At 45.0% G+C, this 16,196-nt stretch overlaps 1 protein-coding gene across 17 annotated transcripts in view; it reads left to right on the top strand.

The window, feature by feature from the left end:
• Positions 1-16,196, top strand: part of MICAL3 (microtubule associated monooxygenase, calponin and LIM domain containing 3) — a 711,269-nt gene that overhangs the window by 153,546 nt on the left and 541,527 nt on the right. For all 17 annotated transcript variants that reach the window (XM_033950898.1, XM_033950894.1, XM_033950891.1 and 14 more), the window contains 2 exons: positions 14,404-14,559; positions 15,102-15,202. In XM_033950898.1, coding sequence (XP_033806789.1) covers positions 14,404-14,559; positions 15,102-15,202 — 257 coding nt within the window. The remainder of the gene's footprint in view (positions 1-14,403; positions 14,560-15,101; positions 15,203-16,196) is intronic.

Below are 16,196 nucleotides of genomic sequence, written 5' to 3'. Positions count from 1 at the left end.
CCTCAGACTTAGTCAGATTAAACCCGTACTCGTGCATCAACTCCAATAATGCAGACAAAGACTGCTCAAGGTCCACAATATGCACCAACAAGTCATCTGCATATGCTGCCAATTTAAGCCCCCACTTGAAATCCCTTTATCTCCGGCATCGCATAGACATCCAAAGTCAGGGCGAAGGGCAACCTTGCCGCGTCCCACGGGAAATATCAAAGCGGTCAGAGTCCAAGCCATTGACCAAAATATGACCATGTGGTGAAGCATAAAAAGCCCATACTGCCAAGAGAAAATGGCCCCCAATTCCATACGCCATCAAGGTTTCAAACATAAAGTCTCACCGCACCCTGTCGAATGCCTTTTCGGCGTCAAAACTAATCAACAGGGCCCTCGATCTCTGAGAGGCCCTCAACTCCAGGGACAGCAAAAGTTTACGCATGTTCCAGGCAATCGATCTACCTTTGACGAATCCAACTTGCGCTCCATGCAAAATCCGTGGCAGCACCCGAGCCAACTGATTCGCCAGTATTCCTTCTCTCACACCAAGCAGCATCATGGGGTAAAGACCTAGAACAATTACTTTCGCCCTCTACTTATGAGGAATTTAGGAAACGTCTAAAAACACACCTGTTCCTAAAACATCTTGACAACTGATCCACTTATTTCTTTCCTCTCAATAGCGACCTACTGTCCTTTTGATCACTTTTCTCCTCAACAATGAATTTCCTGTCTAATTACTTCTCTTTCCTCTTCCCCTCTTGAAGTCAGTCAATTTGTACCTTTGCTTAATCTTTTGTAAACCGCATAGAACTTCACAGTATTGCGGTATATAAGCTGTTATTATTATTATTATTTTGGCCAGCAGTTTAACCTCCGTGTTTAACAAAGATATCGGACGATAAGCCTCCAGCGCCGTCGGGTCCCTACCAGGCTTCGGTAGCACCAAAATCCGCGCAATATTCAACCTCTCAGACATAGCCTCCGCCTGGATCATCACATTGAATGCTTGATTCAAAGATTGCACTATCCCTTCCCCTAAAATCTTATAAAATTTGTTACGAAACCCGTCCTCCCCAGAGGCCTTTAACAAGGGACTCTGTACAATCGCCGCATACACCTCTTCAGGAGGCACCAAGGCTTCCAATTGCGCCTGCTCCGGTGAACTCACCCAGGGATGATTTGCATTGTGCAGATACATGCGCCCACACAGACCTCTCTCATCTGGAGGGGCATACAGCGTTCGATAGTAATTCTAAAAGATCTCACAGATACCCCTATCCGTAGTGACCTGACACCCTCTCTTATCCTTCAAAGTTGTCACCGTCCGCAGTCCCCACTCCTTAAAAATCAGATGAGCCATCAATTTACCCCCCCTTCTGGCCATAACGATACAACTGGTACTTGTAATATGCCATGGATTTGCTCGCCCGTTTGTGTAGCAACTCATTAAAACCACCCAGAGCTCCAAATACTGAGCTCTATCCTTTACCAACTGGGTTCGACCATATTGATGACGTGCCTGCCGTAAAACCTTATCCAAACATAAGATTTCTCGCTCCTGCGTTTTTTTGGCATAACTAGTATAACTGATGATGGCCCCCCGCAGCACTGCCTTAGCAGCGTCCCAAAAAAGCACTGGGTGGTCCTGCTGCGCTGCATTATTAAGGACATAGTTCTTCAGTTGTGCTCTTAGCATCTCCTGAAATTTAATATTGTTATAAAAGGAGAGCGGAAACGCCAAGCGCTGGCAACGATCACTTTAGGGGCCTCCCTCTAAGGTAAGCCAGACCAAAGATTGATTGGAGATCACCACTTCCCCAATTTCCGCCGCACTCACCGACCCAAAAAGCGAGCTTGACACCAATAGATAGTCAATACGGGACTGGGTATTATGAGCCCGTGATAAGTGGGTATAATCCCTATCCACCCGGTGTAACACCCACCACGTAGAAACATAGAAATAGACGGCAGATAAGGGTCACGGCCCATCCAGTCTGCCCACCCTGATGATCCTCCCCTACCTTTACTCTGTGAATAGATCCCACGTGTCGATCCCATTTGGCCTTAAAATCAGGCCCAGCTGCTGTCCTCAATCACCTGAAGTGGGAGACTATTCCAGCGATCAACCACCCTTTCAGTGAAAAAGAATTTCCTGGTGTCGCCGTGCAGTTTCCCGCCACTGATTTTCCACGGATGCCCTCTTGTTGCCATGGGACCCCTGAAAAAGAAGATATCTTCCTCCGCTTCGATGTGGCCTGTGAGATACTTGAACGTCTCGATCATGTCTCCCCTCTTTCTGCGCTCCTCGAGCGAGTATAGCTGTAATTTATCTAGCCGTTCTTCGCACGGGAGATCCTTGAGTCCCGAGACCATCCTGGTGGCCATTCTCTGGACCGACTCCAGTCTCAGCACATCCTTGCAATAATGCGGCCTCCAGAACTGCACATAGTATTCCAGGTGGGGCCTCACCATGGATCTATACAATGGCATAATGACTTCAGGCTTACGGCTGACGAAACCCCTGCGTATGCAACCTATGATTTGTCTTGCCTTGGATGAAGCTTGCTCCACTTGATTGGCAACCTTCATGTCCTCACTGACGATCACCCCTAAGTCTCGTTCTGCTACCGTTCTTGTTAGGATCTCGCCATTAAGGGTGTAAGTCTTGCATGGATTTTGGCTGCCCAGGTGCATAATTTTGCACTTTTTGGCATTGAAGCTGAGTTGCCAGGTCCTAGACCAGCGCTCCAGTAGGAGTAGGTCGTGCATCATGTTGTCGGGCATTGAATTTTTGTCCGTTGTGCTTTTGCCCACTACATTGTTTAGTTTGGCGTCATCGGCGAATAATGTTATTTTACCTCGGAGCCCTTCTATCAAATCTCTTATAAAGATGTTGAATAGGATCGGGCCCAAGACCGAGCCCTGGGGCACTCCACTGATCACCTCCGTCATTTCGGAGGGGGTTCCGTTCACCACTACCCTTTGAAGCCTACATCCAAGCCAGTTCCCCACCCATTTCATCAATCCTATAGCACTCATCTTGCTCAGCAACCTGCAGTGTGGCACGCTATCAAATGCTTTGCTGAAGTCCAGGTATACGATGTCCAGGGACTCCCCAACATCCAGCTTCCCCGTCACCCAGTCAAAGAAGCTGATCAGGTTGGATTGGCAGGATTTCTCTTTAGTAAATCCATGTTGACGGGGATCCCGTAGATTCTCCTCATTCAGGATCGTATCCAATTGGCGTTTGATTAGAGTTTCCATTAGTTTGCTCACTATTGATGTGAGACTCACTGGTCTGTAGTTTGCTGCCTCCATCTTTGAACTTTTCTTGTGGAGTGGAATGACGTTAGCCATCTTCCAGTCCAATGGGACGCAGCCTGTACTAAGGGAGAGGTTGAAGAGCGCGGACAGCGGCTCTGCCAAGATATCACTCAACTCCCTGAGCACCCTGGGGTGTAGGTTATCAGGCCCCGTAGCCTTCAGTCTAGCAACACACTCCCGCACCACAAAATTAGCAACACACCCCTGCACCACATAAATTAATCAACATTGTAACAGCAGTTAGCCAGTTTCCTATAGTCTGTAGCCTGCAATTATAACTGTGTAATTAGCCCACAACCTGCATCTTTATAGCCTTCTGCTGCCTCACAACTGTATAGTACTCTGTAGCCTTGCACAATAGAATACAGCCGTAACCCCTCAAAACACTGCTTTTTTCTAAGCTGATAGCCAGACCTATATGCTCACCCAGACAGGCTCCACAATGGGGTAACCCAGACTAATACCTATATGCTCACCCAGACAGGCTCCACAATGGGGTAACCCAGACTAATCATTATCTCAACCTGCTAAGCCTGCACAACCAGGAAAAAGCCTGTATATCTTAACCTGATAAGCCTGTATACCTTAATCTGTATATCTTAACCTGATAAGACTGTTATACCTTAACCTATATATCTCAACCTGATAAGACTGTAATCTTAACTTGATAAGCCTATACAACCAGGAAAAAGATTGTCTATCTAAGAATAATATTGTTCCCTCGCCCCCCGCAATCTACCACACACCACACACCACTCATCACCCTCCCATTAACTCTTATCTTGCATACTTCTAAACACCAATCTCCCCCCCTCCCATCTTGCATACTTCTGAACACCAACCTCCCCCCCCCACAAACGCACCATCATGACCCGGCCAAACTTTCACCAATGCGCATCACTGCTTATACTCTACCTAATTACCACCAAGATCTGCACAGCCGATCCAATACACTCTGCTCCTATCCCAGTCCACTACTCCCTACACCGCACGGTAAAGGCCAAACTCCATACTTTCACACCACATACGCTATATGACTGCCTAGCTACAGGCCCACCTGCAGGTATAGGTCCACCACCTATCCCAAACCCTCTTTCCCCCCCACAGATCAACCAAGCCTCGCATGAAAAAACAAAGAACACTAAAAAAACTTGCCTATTCCCATTACTCTCCAATAGACCACACTAACTACCAGAACCTACAAGGTTTTTACCTAAACATCAGATCGATGAGAAACAAATCCATTCTTATCAAAGACTGGCTGCTCTCAGACAAAGATATTATTATCAAAGACTGTCTCCCTCCAGGCTTCAAGATTCTATCCCTAGCCAGAAAAGGGGAGGAGGGCTAGCAATAATCTTTAGAGACCACTTAAATTGCACTGCACTTAACACCAAATCTTCTCCCAACTCAGAAATACTAGCCATCTCACTAACTTCAAAATCCTTTGCCTCCTCCCTAACAATTACTTTGTTCTATATCCCACCCAAAAAATGGACCCTAGCCAAAGAAGACTTTGCAGAATTTTTACTAACTAACTCTTTGGCTAGCCCATACAACCTCCTATGCGGCGACATCAACATTCATCTTGAGCAAACAGACCAGCCAGATATATCTGACTTTTGGCAATTAATCTCCCAACTAGGTTATTTCAAACCCCCGCCCATCAAAACTCACCAAAAAAGTCATCAGTTAGACCTGGTAACATTCTCCGCCAAAGAATCATCCAACCCCAAATTCTACTGGAAACAAGATAACTGGACAGACTCCCTATGGTCTGACCACAGACTATACAGCTTCACCATTAACTGCCAACACAAAACCACCAAAAACAACAAAACAAGAAACACCAAATCTCACACCACTAGAGATAAAATCGACCCGATCGCATTCTGGTCCCACTATGAAACTATCTCAAAACAAAATGAAGAAACGGACCAACTTATGACCTCCTGGATCAAAGACAGTACTAACGTTCTAAACGAAATAGCCCCCATAAAAACCTGCAGACTTAGAACTCCCAATCTAAAGGGATGGTTTGATTCAGAGCTTCTACTGGTAAAAAGGGACCTTAGAAAATCAGAAAGACTATGGATCAAATCTGGAACCCAGGAACACAGAGTGGCCTGGAGACTCAAACTAAAAAACTACAAAAACCTCACCAAGGAAAAACGAAAAGATTTCTACGCCAATAAAATTGGAAACGTTACAATAAACAGCAGTAACCTCTTTAAACTGGTTAACGACCTCTACAACCTGATAATCTCGAAGACTCCACATTAACTGCTAACACCCTTGCAGATTCTTTACCTCCAAGATCCAGAAACTAAGATTGTCTATACCTGCCCCGTCTAACCCCCACGGGGACTTTCCAAGTCTTCCAGACACCGACATGTCTAAACCAGACCCTGGGTCCAGAACAGACCTAAGTTGGCACCAATTCACAGCCATAGACTGGCAAACCTTCAACAGATATTACAACAAATATATCAACTCCTTCTGCAGACTTGACACCTGCCCCCCAAACATTATGAAAACTACTCCAACCCACTTCAAAGCCAATATGCTGGCATGGGTAAACCTCCTACTATCCACAGGTAGCTTCCCAGCAGAACAGGGCCACATTTCGATCACTCCAATCGTAAAAAACACAAAAGAACCGCCCAATGACCCGTCTAATTACAGACCGATTGCAAGTATCCCGCTATTCACCAAAATAGCAGAAGGGGTGGTAAATGCCGAACTTACCACACATCTGGAAAAATTCAATATCTTAAATGACAATCAATCAGGCTTTCGCTCTAATCACAGCACCGAAACCATAATAGCCTCCCTACTGGACCACCTACACACACTTTTCAGCCAAGGCTCTAGCGCTTTGATCATCCAACTCGACCTGAGCAGTGCATTCGACCTAGTCGACCACACCATTCTCCTTGACTGCCTTGCATACATCGGCATCTCCGGCCAAGTCCTTAACTGGTTCCACGGATTCCTACGAAACAGAACATACAGGGTATTTAAGAATGACTCCCTCTCATACAGCTGGGATAACTCCTGTGGAGTTCTACAGGGCTCCCCTCTGTCCCCCACCCTATTCAATGTTTACCTCGCCTCCCTGGGAAACCTTCTGCAAAGCCTCAAACTCAAATTCTTCATCTACGCAGATGACATTATAATAGTCATCCCACTAACTAGTTTCACACCTGAGTTCCTCACCTCCCTTTCAAGTATACTTAATCAAATAGAACGCTAGATGCTATCCTACAGGCTAAAGCTAAACCCTGATATAACAAAATTTTTTCTAGCTACCCCAATGACAAAATCAAAGACACCACAATTCAAGTGAAAGGATCTCCTTTCCCCCTCGAACAAACCTTAAAAATACTGGGAGTCACACTAGATAAACACCTATCCCTGGAGAAACACACAGATATCACAGTCAGGAAAAGCATCTCGGTGCTCTGGAAACTCCGCACCATTAAAAAATACTTTGACGAGACCTCTTTCCGCCTGCTAGTACAATCCTCCATCCTTAGCATCCTGGACTACTGCTATATCATTTACCTTAGTTCCACAAAGAAAACCATAAGGAGACTTAAAATGATCCAGAACACCGCTGTCCGCCTCATATTCGGCCTGAATAAATGGGAACACGTTACCCCTTTTTACCACAAACTTCATTGGTTACCATTAGAATCCAGAGTCCTATTCAAATTCGCCTGCTTCTGTTACAAAACAGTATTTGGCTTATCCCCTAACTACACCAACCCTCACTTCTATCTGAACCATAACAACAAGCACTCCCGCAGAATCCATCTGTTCGCCTTCCCCTCACTAAAACTATGTCACTTCAAAAGATTCCTTGACAAAACCTTCGCCTTCCAGGCCGCCAAACTGAACACATGGCTAGACCAAATGGTCCTCGAGGCCCCCACCTACCTCGGATTTAGAAAATTACTTAAAACTCATCTATTCAATGGACACGACCCTTAATCGCCCCCTCAATGAACCGAAACCTACAACTCCCCCTCTTCTGTACTCACCCAACCTACATTCCCCTTATTCCCCCTCCTTGACCTACTCCTTCCCTCTCTATCCAACCTCAACTACTTTGTTGCTTGCAACTCTGTTCAACTGTCATGAACCACCTGTAACTTGACTAACAAAAGTGAACCGCCTAGAACTCCCTGGGTATGGCGGTATACAAAAATAAAGTTATTATTATTATTTGAGCTTTGACAGCTCACCGAAGACACTGCTGGGCGTAAACTCGAAATTACTAAATGGGTCAACTGAGTCAACCTTTGTCTGTAGCGGAGGGCCGAGCCCCGGCGCTTCTCGGGTGAAGACTGAGCAGAAGTATTCATTTAACAGTTGGGCTTTTTCCGAGTCCTTTTCCACATAGTCTCCGTCCGGTTTCCTAAGACGTACTATCCCGCCTGAGTTTTTACTTCTGTCGCTGATATACCTGAAGAAGGACTTATCTCCCTTCTGGATGTTCTTTGCTAGAGACTCCTCCATGTGGAATTTAGCCTCCCTGACTGCTGTTTTGACGGCTTTTGACTTGGTCAGGTAGTCTGCTCTAGAGTCCTGTTTCCCCGATTGTTTGTAAGAGATGAATGCTTTTTTCTTCTCTTTGATGAGGTCTGAGATCTCCACAGTGAACCACTGCGGCTTATTGTTCCTTCGCTGTTTACTTACTAATTTAACATAACGGTTTGTCGCTTCCTGTATGGTAGCTTTCAAAGTCGCAAATAAACAGATAGAGGAACCAGTTCAAAAAATACTTTCCACTTTCAACGGTGCTCAGGAAAAGAAAATTTGACTGATTTCAAACCAGGTACATAGCCTCCTGCGCCGAGAGTTTGGTATGAATTTGAGTTTTTTATACCCATTTTTACATGTACCATACTTTTCTGTCTTTCTTAGGATAAATAACAATATGCAAGATTGTATGCGGGTTCTCTGAGGAAGCCAGTAAGGCGAAACGCGTCAGGACCCAGCCAAACTAACGCTAGCAGCAATCTTCAGCTAAGTTACTTAACCTTTGAACCATTCATACATTATAAGCAATTTGAAAGTGTGCAAGTTACAAAGTATCACTTATTTTATTCAATGTTTCAAAACAACTTTTCACAGCAGTCATGGTGCAATGATAGATACCACAAGAGTTCTGGTAGGGGTTAATCCCCCACTCTGAGTTCTTTCATTCCATCTTGGATTCTGAGCACCGTTGAAAGTGGAAAGTATTTTTTGAACTGGTTCCTCTATCTGTTTATTTGTGATTCCGTTTTTTGGAACTAGGCTTTTTTGACCTAACCCAGTCGTTTATATTAGCTTTCAAAGTCGACCACATTTCTTCCATGCTATCGGTTTCTGCTTGTCTTTGTAGCGCCTGGTGAACAAAGCCACCCATGTCTTGGAAGTTTGTGTCCTTGAATTTGAGGACCTTGGTAAGTGTGGTAGATTTAATGAAACCTTTCCTAAGATTGAACCACACCATGTTGTGGTCACTGGAGGCCAATGTGTCGCCCACCGAGACCTCTGTGATACTTTCTCCATTGGTGAGTAACAGGTCCAGTATTGCCTGTTCCCTTGTTGGGTCCAACACCAGTTGCCTGAGACGTGCTCCCTTCATAGAGTTTAATAGCCTCCTGCTGCTGCCGGTAGCAGAGGTAAGTGTGTCCCAATCCACATCAGGCATGTTGAAATCTCCTAACAATACTGTGTCCACACACAAGGTGATATTCTCTATATCGCCGATTAATTCCATATCCAGGTTATCCTGTTGTCTTGGGGGTCTGTAAATTACGCCAAGATACAGGCATTTGTCCTTCCTTCTGGCCAAATTAACCCAAAGGGATTCCCCGGTGTACTGTACATCTGCGATTCTTGTAACCTTAATGTCATCTTTAGTATATAATGCTACACCTCCTCCCTTTCTGCCCTCCCTGTCCCAGCGAAGCAAGTTGTAACCCGGTATGACCATGTCCCAACCGTGGGAGTCTGTGAGCCAGGTCTCAGATATCGCTACAACATCCAGGTCGGCATTCCTTATTTCTGTTTCCAATTCTAGGATCTTATTTCCCAAACTGTGTGCGTTGACGTACATAGCCCTCCACGTTGTATTTTTGTTACGTCTCAGTGGGGATGTTCCCGCTTGAGCTACTTGGACACTTTTAGCATTATTCGCATGTTTTGTGCTCACCCTAGACCCAGAACTACATCGTGGAGCTATCCCGGACTCCCCAGACCCGGAGCTACAGTGTGTACCTATCCCAAACTCGAAAATGCATGTATCCTGTGGGGGTGTTCCCGCATGGGCTACTTGAACTCTTTTAGTACAATTTGCAATGTGTGTACCCCCGCTGGACCCAGGATTACAATGTGTATTGTCCTTAGACCAGGAATTACAATGTGTACTCTCCCCAGACCCAGAATTGCAGTGTGTACTCCCCCTAGACCCAGAATTACAATGTGACCCAGAATTATAATGTGAACCTGCCCCAGACTCGAAAGTGTGTATACTTGCCCCTGACCCGGACCCAGAATATCGGTGACTGCTTACCTCAGCCCCAAAAAAGTATTGGCAGTTTAGCTCGCAGTTTAGGTTGTTTGTGCCCGTCCCCTCCCCCAACTTACCTAGTTCAAAGCCCTGTGAAGTAGGCGGGCTAGACGGTGTCCAAGGACGTTCTTCCCTCTTCTGGTCAGGTGTAACCCGTCTTGTCCCTGTAGTCCTTGCAATGCCTCTCCATGGTGCAGGAACCCGAAGTTCATCTCCCTGCACCATCCCTGCAGCCAGTTGTTTGCCCTCCGGATGCGATTCTCTCTGGCACTGCCCTTGCCCCTCACTGGGAGGATCGAGGAGAAGACCACCTGCGCATCCATCCTCCTCAGCTTCTCTCCCAGGGCCCTGAAGTCCTCAGGTATGCTGTCCGGGGAGCTCCTGGCGGTGTCATTGGTTCCAACGTGGATGAGAATCATGGGGAAGTGGTCTCGAGGTTACATCCCAGATCCTGGCCCCTGGCAAACAGCAGACCTCGACCAAATCCAACAATTGGCCCAGTTTCTGCAGCCCCTGGGATTCAGAATGCCTCCCAGCTCCCTTTATCTGTGAGCAATCCATACCGGGGTCCCAGATGGCATTGAAATCGCCTCCCAACAATCATTGGGGCTCCCTAATATTTCAACAGTGCCGTCACCATCGTCTTTTGAAAGAGGGGATCATATACATTTGGAGCATATATGCAACTACTGCCTGGCCACCACTCCCCTACAGATTACATAATGCCCACCCGCATCCTGATCTAACAATTCACTAGACACGACCCCTTTTCAGAACAAAACTGCGACCCCTCTCTTTTTGCCTACCCCACCTGCTGCTACATAGTCCCTCACCCATCAGCGTTTTAGTTTACTATGTTACTTCCCATCTAAGTGGGTTCCCTGAAGTAGGACCACATCAACCCGATGACGCTGTAAGTGTTGTAAGATTTTGGAGCTTTTGATCGGCAAGTTTATACCCTCCACATTCCAGGTGACCACCTTAACCATTACTCCCCAAAAACATAAGCTCGCAACTTCCCACTACCCCACACTCCAACTCAGTCAGCCCAGCCTCCAACTGTGTTCTCTCCCCCAGAACCCAAGCACCCCTAAAAAAGAACCAACCCCAGCAACCCCCCACAACCCGTACCTTGTCCCCAACCCCCCTCCCCCCCAGTCCTCTCCCCCTGCCATCTCCAGCCCCATCTATGGTTGGAGTTGTCAGGTCAAGGAAGGCCCACTAGTAGCAAGGCGCAACAAGCTCCCCACTCATGCGTCCCCACTCCCCAACAGCCCACATCCCCCAATACAGAAAGACCCCCCCCCACCCACCCCCTTGCTACACAGTCACACTACCCCACATTCAAAATACTGCCACTCAGACAACCCCTTTCAAACCCAAAGGACCTAATAACTCATTCCAACGCAAGAAATGAAACAAAGAAAACAGTCCAGGACAAGTCCTCTACTGCCGCATCAGGGCAGTCTGCCAACCGCAGACTCAGCAGATACTCCTCGTTGCTGACATGGGCGCACTCTTTGCCAGACAGCCTCTGCCATCTTGCTGCCCAGCCTCACTGCTCACTTCCGCCGGTACAGCATCCCCGAACAGTTCCTTCAATGCACTCCATGCCTCCGCTGGGGTCCGCATCCTCTTGTGTACGGTTCCAGTGGTCATCAACAAGGCAAATGGAAATTGCCAGCAGTATTTATATCCAGCCTGCCGAAGGTATCTGGTGACTCCCTGAAAATCTCGCTGTTTCTGCAGGGTGATGGCCGCTAGATCCTGAAAGAAAGTAACCGGCAGCCCATTCCACGCATAGTCATTATGGCGTCTGGCCATTTGTAAAATAGTTTCCTTACTGCAAGGAGGTAAGGCAAAGAACAATATCCCGTGGGAGGTTCCCCTGGACTCATCAAGGGCTCTGTGTACCCATTCAATTTGCACTCCAGGACTGCCCGTATGTGCTCCCTGTGCTAGCTACAGAAGATCATCACAGATTGCTTGCACTACTTGCTGCACATCTTTAAATTTCTCCTCCTCAGGCATCCCTCGCAGCCGCAGATTACATCTTCGCGTGTGGTTCTCGAGGTCCTCAAGTTTATCCCAAATGTCCACACTGTCTTTCTGGAGAGCCACCACCTTGCCCTGCATGTCAATAAGGTCCTCCGCCACCACATCCACCCGTGTCTCCACACTCCCTTGTCGACGGGTCACTTCCTGCAATTCCAATTTAATATGCACCACTCCTTGTTTAATGTTGGTGCGGATGGATCTTTTGTCGTCTCGTAAATTTGCCAACAGTTCAGCAACAGATCAACCATCCAACTACAGACCCATAGCCTCAATTCCACTATATGTCAACTAATTGAAGGCCTCGTAGCTAAACTCCTCACTAACTACCTAGAAAACCACAACTTGCTCCACCCTACACAGTCTGGATTCAGAACCAACTTCAGCACTGAGACACTACTAGGCTCCCTTCTGGACACAGCTAGACTAACACCTCAGCACAGACAAAAAAATTTTGATTATACAACTAGACCTCACTGCAGCATTTGACCTGGTAGACCATGACATCCTGCTATAAATACTAGATACAATAGGAATCACAGGCAAAGTACACACATGGTTTCAAGGATTCCTATAATCCAGGACCTATAGAGTAAAGGCAAACAATGAAAAATCAGAACCATGGTCCAACCCCTGTAGCGTACCCCAAGGATCGCCATTATCCTCAACACTCTTCAATCTCTACATTGCATCCCTGCCTAGACAAAATAGGCTTATCCTCCTATAGCTATGCAGACGACATCACCATTCTCCTTCTTTTTGATCAACCAGTTCCCACCATGACAGACACATTACACAGAACTCTAGAAACAGTGACAACATGGATGAAAGACCACAAACTAAAACTGAACCCAGACAAAACAAAATTCATACTTCTCGAAAAAAATAAAACCCCAACCATAACAAACCTAGTAATAAACTCAATCACATACCCCATTCAACGCACTCTAAAACTTCTGGGAATGACAATAGACAGATGCTGCACCATGCAATCAACAAAACAATACAGAAATCATTCACAGTCATGAGAAACCTAAAATTTTTCAACAGCAAACAATTTCAGCTCATGGTCTAGTCCCTAGTCCTAGGTCTCCTTGACTACTGCAACATCCTCTTTCTCCCCTGCCCCGCAACAATGATAAAATAACTACAAACAGTACAAAATACAGCCCTGAGACTAATCTATTCACTAAGAAAACATGACCACATCACTGAGGCATACCTTGACTCACAGTGGTTCCCAATTCAAGCAAGAATACTATTTAAATTCTACTGTCTACTATTTAAATCCATAAATAGTGATAGCCCAACCTACTTGAACAACCGCCTAATCCAAACTACCACAACCAGACACAGGAGAACCCAGACACCATTCACATATGCTCCAATCAGAGACATCAAATGGGAAAAAACTGTACTATGGCCTTCTAGCCACACAGGCAGCAAAACTAGACCACCAACTCTCCAATCTACTAATTGCGACCCCAGACTACAAAACTTTCAGAAAAGAAATAAAAACCCTGCTATTCAAGAAATCCATGAAGACTAACTAACACCGTATGAAACATTTCAGTCCTCTGAAGCAACCCACTCTACTCTGTAACACCTCTGGACATGTCCAGAAATCCTCTTCTGTAATCCGCCTTGAACCACAAGATAATAGCAGAATAAAAATCACTAATGTAATGTAATGGTTCATTTGTGATACTTTATTTTCTCTTATCACTGGAAAGTTTTGCTTGTCTTCTTTGTTCTGCTACTTTTCTGTTTTTTCTCTGAGATCCAAGGTGATTTCTTGTTTTTCTTTCTCTTCTAGAGAGGGTTTTTTGGTTTTTTTTTTTAGCTTCATCACTAATTATGGTTTTGATGCAATTCCATAACTCTTTGGGCTCTCTATCTTCTGTATCAAGACAGGCAAACCTGTTGACTAGTTTTATCAAATATTCTGATGGAATATTTTGGGAGGTCTCTAATGATCTTCTTGCGAAGCTTTACTTTGATCTTGCATATTAAAAGCTCATGGTTTCTTCCACAATCAGCTTCTGGTTTACTTCTTGAAGTCAAAGGTTTTGACTGTAAGGACTAAACCAGAAACTTATATAGAGGCACAATAACCTCTTTTTTCCTGCTGATCATTCCCCTCTCTGTGTACTCATGCATCCTTCTGGCTTTTGCTCTTGCCTTTTCTCCCTTTGGCCATCTTCAGATCATCAGATGATTTTAAGTAGAAACTATAGAGTTCCTTAAATTTCATGCAGAGAGCTTACGGCATATAAGAAATCACTAACAGGTCCTTACAGAATTTCCTTAGTAGGGGATGAGGGTTCATCTTACGGTTTGCTAAGAGGGGTATGTCTGACCTTTAGTTTGAAATGCTGAGAAAGGGAGAGGTTGTCCGGGTTCCCAAGGGTGTGGCAGATGATGTAAATATTTATATTTGCATATGGTTTTTTTTTTTTAAGGATTTAGACGAAAAGAGTTTCGAGGCAAGCTGGCAATTGCCATTACAGCCAACTTCATCAATCGCAACACTACTGCTGAAGCCAAAGTGGAGGAGATCAGTGGAGTAGCTTTCATATTTAACCAAAAGTTTTTCCAGGATCTTCGGGAGGCCACAGGTAATTATTTTTGTGTAGATTTGGGACTCTGGAGATTATGTACCAGGTCTTCAGGGAGGTGATGGGTGAAGAAAATAAGTTTGCATACACTTTAATCCCAGGCCTTCCTTTGGTTTTTGGATTGATTTTTACAAACAATTAGTTTTTTTTCTTTTTGGAATTCAGAGTTAAAATATTTGATGAATCTATTTGAGTTACTAATTGATATTTGTTCACACCCCTCAATTCTTCATTACTGATTTGTTGTGTATAAGAAGTCTGTGACTGAAATGACAGGACATGGTTCTGAGCTCTGTTTGTTAGTTCTAAAAGAGTTTCATTTATTGTTAGTGTTCCCCTGCCTGTTTTGTTGAGTTGATCATATCTTTGGGACACTTTTGACTAGAAATTGTCATTACCCAGTAGCGTGTCGGGGGATCCAGTAATTTGAAAGTGGAGCAGGGGTGAGAGAGGAATGCTAAAATGCTCCTTAGAACTTCTTTCTAGCTTCTGCAAACTGTTTGGTATAATTTAATAGCAGTGATTTTTCTTTTTCCTTCTAGGTATTGATTTGGAGAACATTGTTTATTACAAAGATGACACTCATTATTTTGTTATGACTGCCAAAAAACAGAGCCTGCTGGAGAAAGGCGTGATTCTTCATGTAAGCATTGAGTTGTATTTAGGAGAACATATCTTATCTTAGAACATAAGAAGTGCCTCTGCTGGGTCAGACCAGAGGTCCATCGTGCCCAGCAGTCCGCTCGCGCGGCGGCCCATCAGGTCTAGAACCTGCGTAGTAGTCTTCTATATGTACCCCTCTATCCCTTCAATCCTTTTTTTTTTTTTCTACCTTATCTATATCCTTCTAACTGTACCCTTCTTCATCCTATATCTTCCCTATCTATATCCTCAATAACTTCTTCTTTCAAGAATATATCCAATTTCTCTTTGAAACCCTGTAAAGTACTCTGTCCTATTACACCCTCCGGAAGTGCATTCCAGGTATCCACCACCCTCTGAGTGAAGAAGTACTTCCTGGCATTGGTTCTAAACCTGTCCCCTTTTAGTTTCTCTGAGTGCCCCCTTGTTATTGTAGTTCCCCGTAGGCTGAAGAATCTGTCCCTCTCCACATTCTCAGTACCCTTAATGAGAGTTAGACATAATTTATTCTAATCATGGGTATATTATGGTAAGTAGAAAACTAAAAATATACAGAATAAAAATCTGTTTAGATAGCTTAATACGAGCCATTATTTATTTTATAACATGCAGTCAGCTAAATTAAAATCTCAGCTCCTTTCATTTTTGGAGTTTTGGGCATTTTCATAAGGGCATACGACACATTTTTTCCTCCTCCTCCTTATGTAGGTAGATTGGAATAGTTTATGCAGTGATAACATGTAAAACAATTTAGCTTACTTGTCCCCAGCAATCCAGCCAAGCCCAGAACCAATGAGTTGTGCTATCAGCTATCAGCTGAAGACAGAGACCATTTGTCTGTGAGGACTTCCCTATAAAGGACACAATGTAGCACAAGCATACTGATACTTTTCTGTCTCCAGTAGGTGACAATGGCTGTGCCATTCCATGCTTCTCTGGTCTGTCTGGCTGCTGTGCCAGTTGGAGAACTGGTAACCTGGTTGAGTGTAGAGGGA

The sequence above is a fragment of the Geotrypetes seraphini genome, chromosome 7 (genome assembly GCF_902459505.1).
Source record: "Geotrypetes seraphini chromosome 7, aGeoSer1.1, whole genome shotgun sequence".
In the NCBI taxonomy this organism is placed as follows: domain Eukaryota; kingdom Metazoa; phylum Chordata; class Amphibia; order Gymnophiona; family Dermophiidae; genus Geotrypetes; species Geotrypetes seraphini.
Note: the sequence above shows the minus strand (reverse complement) of the source record. Positions and strands in the feature narration are given on the sequence as shown.